Raw genomic sequence first — 6,982 nt, 5'->3', positions numbered from 1 at the left:
GAGGCCGTCGTTCGCCGCACTGACGACGCCGTCGGTCGCGGGCTTGTTTTGTGAATTCCACGGCCGCCGCGTTTGGGAGGACTGGGCTGCCGGCTTTCTGTCCCCCGAGTGGGACGGCGATTGCTTTGACGAGCTGTACGCCCGCAAGCTGCTAGCCAGGATCCTCTAAGAGCCGACAAGCCCAAGACCGCCGTAGAGACCAGCAAAGCGAAGACAAGATCGCCGCCCTGACGCACCAAATCGTCCATCTCGGACACATGCACGCTGTCCCGCCCTGTAACCCAGAGGGGGGCCCGCGAACACACGCCAAAACCCCCGATTCCGATGACAACAATGAGGTTACGGTTACACGTAAAGTTACCCGCGGCACGCCGCGACAGCAGGCCGTCTGCTTCGACTGAGACGACCCTATTGTTCATCCTGGGCCCGATCAAGATCTGGGGCCTGATGATTCGTTGACGATTAGGGAGCATGTCAGGCTCGTCAACATGCTGCATGCCGCCTCCTCGCCGCCGCCGCCGCGGCGCCCATCTACTCCAATTTCATCTGCTCCAAGTTCATCTCGGCGAGGCCCTAACTTGCTGGCATCCAAGAGTGTCGCCAAACTCGATACTCTGTACCGCCAAGGTAGAGAGCGACTCTCTTACGTTTCATGATGCGCTTGTCCATCTGCGCTTCGACCCTGTCGACAGGGTCGGCGATGAAGCCTACAGGGCCAGGATACAAGAGGCACGTGAGAAGCTCATTGAGGTGATGTTGTGTGTCGAGGACATGATGGACCGTCGTCTCCGGCAAGGCGGCGCAGCTCAAGGCCCTTATACGGCGTATCCCGCTTCCAGCCTGAGGTGGAGGCACTTATTGGGCATGTCGAAGGCATCGCCCGTGTTGGAGGCGAGTTTGGCCGCCTTGCGGGCACGGTATGCTTGACGCCTCGTGCATTTAACTGTTATGGTAGCTTAGTCTTGGTTATTGTGCTTTCGAAGCAGGACGGGCATGGAAAGAGGGAGCGTGATTGACGAGTTTCTTATGCCGGGCCGTGGTGGATGGATGCCACGCGATTTAGATGAGCTGCCTGATGCGTCTGTCCCTGATGATCCTCCTTGCTCTGCCTGGGCAGTACTTCAGTTTCCTCTAATCTGCCGTGATAATGTTGACAACATGGTTTAAAGACGCGCAGAAACATATTACTTACTTACTTACTTATACACTTATCAACCTACATACACTCGGCTTAGAGGCACACCCACTAAAATCTTTAACTTAATAGATACTGTGGCGGGTGTAATAGAACACTGAGTGCAGACTTTTGAGTTCTACCTGGTGCACTAGTTTGCTGGGAATCGCGAGGGATTGCCCGTGTTGCCTTGGCTGTATTGCTGCTGAGTTAGTGGCCCTTGGCGCATCCCAGAATTGACAACTACTACTATTACCACCACTGCTATCGCTGTGCCCTGGCTTGTAAGTAAAATATGACGCTTCCTGTTGAGAGCCTAAGCTTCTGTGTGCACTTATTAAAAGCAATGGATTAGTGGATGATGTTACGTCTGGGCATTTTTTGTGGATATGGAATAGCCCCTCTTTAATCCACCTGTGCTGTTTATTGCTGCTTTCCGCCAACAGCCTCGTCGATGTATCACACAATACAGCACAATTAATGCTTCCTTGAGTGCCTCCGCTCCAAAGTTTAAGATCTGTGAGAGAGGGCAGTAGTATGACGCCAGGCAAGGGTGTTGCAGCCTACCTACGATGCACTGGCAGGAAGGGAAGTCGCATGATGCGACGGGCTGGCTGAGGAGGGCGCTGCCTACCTGGGTACCTAGGGCCTTGGATAGTCTCCCCATCATCTATCCATCTTGACCTCCCGTCCCTACCGATGGACCGTGATCCCCTCGGCCAATTCCCTAACCACCTCCGCTTCCCGCTTCAATCGCCGTCCTTTGACAACGCTCCTCGTCCGTTAGAAACTGGGTGGCGGACCCCCGCCCTGCATCCCATCGACGACAACGAGTTCAGCCTATGGACCTATCTATCTACCTATGCTACGTGGCCAAGCGCTACGTGGACATTGGCTGGCATGCGTCGTGTATGCTGAGGCTGGCCAGGAATTGGTTCTTGCACCCCGCCACCGCGAAAAAACCGCAGCTCATTCATCCTTTTAAAAACAACATCGTTCCTCGGCCAAGAAGATTCTGCCGAAGCAGACCAGGGCCAATATATCAAGCAAGGGAATCACCCAAGCTGGAAGCACTTATGACACCGACTCTTTTGACAATTCGGTTCCGCCCGTTCCGCCATCTGTGAGCCCGATAAAGAGGAAGATTGCTTTGACTTTTTGAGCAAGCGGGAAAATCAAATTGTGGACATTCAGTCCAAGAATATCGACTATTAATGCCCACCCACATTTGCCGGCAGAGACTACATCACACACGTACAATTCACCCTCGGTTCACGCGACATATGCCAGAGGGGACGAGATTCAACATCAACTGAATTCCGAAAAGCACACGATTTATCCTTCATTTCGCACTGTGTTGCTGTCACGGCAGATGAGGGGCATACATAGGAAGATTGTTGACACCAATTTGAATAAATATCAACTCATATACAACAACTTCAATACTACCGAAAATATATAGAAATACACATTGTCCCCGACACCGCTGAATCCCGGATGTTTCCAAGAGCAGTCCTATCTACCGGCACATCCCAAGCCCACCGGCCGCCCACGTTGACCAGACGCGGACGGTGATCGATGTTCAGGAAAGGTGGCGGCAGAGCAGGTTGCTCCTCCTTGAAGGGGGATCTCTCTTTTACAGACACATTGTCATCTCATCCATCACACCGTTGGTCAGACGGATATAAAGAATGACGTAGACATGTGCGCAGTAGAAGAGTGAGTCTCCGGCGAGGTACCCGACTGGTGGTCAACCACCCTGCACCCATCCGCTCGTGTCCCCTCCCGCGGTAAAGAACACCTTGAGCAGCAATGCGCCGCTCAGGGGTCCAGAGCGGAGACGATGGATCGCGACAAGTGAGGGCGACATCCTCCATTTACCCAGTAAAGAACACCCTTGGCAGCATTGTGTGCCTAGGGGTCCAGGACAGAAAGCGATGGAAGGGGGATGATGGTTGGCTTGTTTGAGGAGGCGAGAATCGCGCTCGAGAGGTGGTTGCAAGAGGTGATTGTTTGTTTGTTTGATGAGATGCGGCTTGCGCTGGGCTGTCGCCTCGGATACAGCACACTCCCCGACTTTGTGTTCTCGCGGACCGATGGCGGCTGCGCAGGTAGAGAGGGCGTCCCCAATCATCCTGCAACGTACCAACAGTCCGTCCAACGAGTGGGGAGTGCGGGAGTGTGACGAGGAGCAGCATTGAGAGAGAGAGAGGGAGTATGTGTGTGTGTGTGTGTTGAGCCAGAGGTTTGCTTGTTGATTTGATTCCCAAGGTGGCATTTGGTATGTGGTTTGGTTTGATGGGAGAAAATGAACTGACATGCATCAATGTTTCGATCTCTCTCTGCCATCTCCATCTCTTCTCCTAGACGAGGGAGGCTGGTGGCCTATATGACATGAACGATGTACTGTAGGTAGGAATGTCTTCGGGACACCGCCAGTCTAGAAGATACGCTGGGTGAGGTTGTCTTGAAGTGAAGATCTGTGCGCGAGCGGTTCATGCAGGACGGGAAAGATGTAGAGCTAGGTTCTCGTCCTCCTGGCCGATGCCAGCTACAGGTCGGGGGAGGGGGCGTTTATGCCGTTTCCTGCCGCCCTGTGTCCAGCCCTTGACAACTTACAATGATGTGGCATTCTGTATAGCGTAAACACTGACATGGGGGGAGACAAGATGGTGGATATAGGCTGCAGCATGCCTATTGTCCCCTCCTATTAAGCCATCATGGTTGGTGTTTCTTGTCCTAGATTGAATGGATCCTCCCACTTAGTACTTGTCATCACCTTTTGGCTGTCGATGACGGCGGTCGCTGTTGACGAGTACAGAGAGGCGGAAGAGATGCTGGCGGATCTTGGGTCACGTCGCTGGACATTTGCACCACAGTCTCTTGCCGTACCTGGTCTTAGCCCTCTTTGCAAGGAACCGGACCGTGGCGTCGACAAGGTCTTCGAAGTGTCCTGCTTGGAGGTGGCGGTGGGGGCGTCGGCGCGCAGCTGCTCACGGAACAGCTTATCAAGCCTCTCGAGGAGGCTGGCGGCAGTCGCTTACGTGGTTGGGCAGACGGGCGTCCCCGGGCGCGAAAGGAAGTACGCGATGATGGGATCCTATGGCATCTCGGACCTTATGCGCGACGGCGTTGGCGGCGGTGATAGGGCCGTAGCGGGAGGTGGAGGGGGAGGGGAGGGGGGAGGGGAGGGAGGGGTGGGTGCAAACCTGGTCCTTCCTCTCAAAGATTGCTCTTATCATGACGCCTTGGTTGCCTTTGGTCTGGTTCTATAGGTCGTTGAGAGGCATGCCTGGGCGATGCGTCTGCTAAAGATTGGTCGTCTGAAGTATGGCTTTGACTGGGCCAAGGGCTGGGGGCGAGCTGGTGGGGGCTAAGTTGTACGGGTCCTTTCATGACTGGGACAACACCTACGGCCGTTTGCTCAACACGATGCTTAAGAGTAGCGGTTCGATGAAGGGTGGCGCGGGAGACGGTGGCGTCTGCCCAGGAAGCGAAGTTATTATCCGTTGAGAACTAGTAGAAGTTGTAGTCGTTGGTCATGTCCTAAGAGTGTACTTTAGTCTCTATCAAACCATTAGAGAAACATCAAGAATCGGCGATCTGCAAAATAGACAAGGAAAAAGAAAGAGAATATCGGTAGTGGTTAGTATACTTACGTTTCTGCCCTTCTCGGAAGGGAGTTTCTTAGAGACACGACCCTGGGGCTTTTGGCGTGATTCGTCGGCATCCTGAATAAAGAGATAGAAAGAGAGCAATGCTGACGAACAGATGACGACGGATTGCTGGAACGGGACAGAACGAACAAACATATAGACGAACAGAGGGATAGAAGGAGTGGTTGAAGACTGACAGCCCAAGGACCAAAGGAAAAAAGGAAAAAGAGCAAAAAAAGAAGAGAGAAAATGATCTTGCAGCCCTGAAGAGGAAGGATACCCTTCTTCCTCGTCTTATTCCTGCCTCAGGTGGACCAAACCGTTTGGTTTGTTGCGTGGTATATGAGTGAATAAGTTGGTGAGTGAGAGAATGAAAGTGAGAGAGACCGGCAGAGGCATGGTTTCTGACGTTACCTGACCGAGTATAGTATAGCATGACAATCCATGCCGGATTCCTTGCCGTGTCATGTCAACTCAAGGCATGCAACTGCACGGCCGTTCTCCCAGAATCTTGCTTGTCACATGAATTACCGTGCTGATTTCTAATGTCCCTCTTGCCCATGTCTACGACCATGGAGGACTGGTGGCTCCTCCAAGACTCGTCACCCAAGGTTGTATTGTAGCTGACGAGAGATAAGATGGCATGACGTCAATATTGAGGGCTAGGGGAAAGAGCTGGTAGGAAATGGCAACTACTGACTTTGGCTTGGTCTATACTCTCAGAGGGAACGGACCATAACCAAGGAAGCAGCCGCCATATCGAACCTTCTTTCTTGCCCAAGATAAGTAGAGTGGTTCGAGGTAAATCGACCTCAGGTATGGCAGGTGGATTGTAGAACAACTGCCTAACATGAGTGATGAGCAGTGCTGGCGGCAGAGGAAACAATAATTCAAGGTCTGATTACTTGTAAAAGGCCAAGAGGCCAGTTGCATATATCATGGACGACTGCAACGCAATACGGATATTGATACCATCGACTAACTCCCAGCACACACAAACACAAACACATCCGATGTCTTCCCACGTTACCGTCACGGATTCCTCCCCTATTGAGGGAGCACTTGAAGCCGGAGCTGCCACCGCCACAGCCGTAGCCCCAGTCCCAATGAACTTGGAGAAACTCCGACGACATATACGCAGCACAATGGCCAGAGATATGACGCAGTACATCCGGAGCAGGCTGTCTTCTTCGTACGTCGCGGTCATGTCCTTCTGCTTGCTGCCCATACGCCTCTCTAAATGTCGACTGTACAAGCAGGTCCGACTATCAGATCATGCTGTCCGCGGCCATGGCCAACAGAATCCGCCGGAGACTCAAGGAGACGGTGCCGAACGACAGGGAGGAGAGAGAAAAGAAGCGGCGAGCTGAGAACAAGCAGCGTCGCCAAGACTTGATTGATGCGCTGGCCTGCTATTGCAAGCAATGACGGAACAGAACAATGGCACGACGACGGAGCTGGTGCAACAGGAAAGCAAAGGAGTGGGGGGGGGAAGAAGCAAAGATTAAGTGCGTAGTAGAATACGGCAGCACCAAGTGCGTACCGTCCGTTGGCGTCATGGTACGTGACTCACCGCCCGGCGGAAATGTCTACGTCCCCCCCTACTCACTTGCTTTACCAACTCACTCCATCACTAAAGAACCATCTGGCCCCATCGCGATGGGTAACAGTGATGCCAGCCTGGACACCCTTACAAAGCAAATTAGACGCCGCCAAAGAGGCAGCAGTAGCACCAACTGCAACATGCACTCCAGCAACCTCAGTCCTCCTTGAAGAACTCCTATTAACGGCGGCCGAGAGTCCCACGCAAAAGTTGATAGCAAGAACGGCAAAGGCCACGACGACCACGCGAGGGATAACGACTAGATCGGCCAGATCGGGCGCGACTGCGAGCAAGACTGGACAACTGACGCCAAAGGAAAACGCTGCACTTGCAGCGTACATCATCAATGTTGCCCTCAAGTCGCTGACAGAAGCGTCAAAGCCTGCCCTTGCTGCACAACCCACAGCCCAAAGCACCCTGTCAAAGAGAAAACTCAGACAATGACCTGCAGAAACCCCCTAGCAAGCGGGCCCTGGAACAATCGCATTTGACGACCGCCAACGACCTTTACGCCAAGGTAAGCCCGCTCCAACAGGCAATGCCATGTGC

At 53.2% G+C, this 6,982-nt stretch overlaps 1 protein-coding gene across 1 annotated transcript; it reads right to left on the bottom strand.

Annotated features, from left to right (window-relative positions):
* Nucleotides 1-4,396: 4,396 nt before the first annotated feature.
* On the bottom strand, nucleotides 4,397-6,774 carry LY79DRAFT_583603 (uncharacterized protein; the record flags this gene model as incomplete). The annotated part of the gene is made up of 6 exons (XM_060560335.1): nucleotides 4,397-4,690; nucleotides 4,834-4,905; nucleotides 5,531-5,675; nucleotides 5,736-5,808; nucleotides 5,861-6,077; nucleotides 6,457-6,774. 6 exons carry the CDS (start codon nucleotides 6,772-6,774, stop codon nucleotides 4,397-4,399), a joined length of 1,119 nt encoding a protein of 372 aa, XP_060409090.1.
* Nucleotides 6,775-6,982: the final 208 nt, after the last annotated feature.

This window comes from Colletotrichum navitas (assembly GCF_030913465.1).
Source record: "Colletotrichum navitas strain CBS 125086 chromosome Unknown LY79scaffold_91, whole genome shotgun sequence".
NCBI lineage: Eukaryota > Fungi > Ascomycota > Sordariomycetes > Glomerellales > Glomerellaceae > Colletotrichum > Colletotrichum navitas.
Note: the sequence above shows the minus strand (reverse complement) of the source record. Positions and strands in the feature narration are given on the sequence as shown.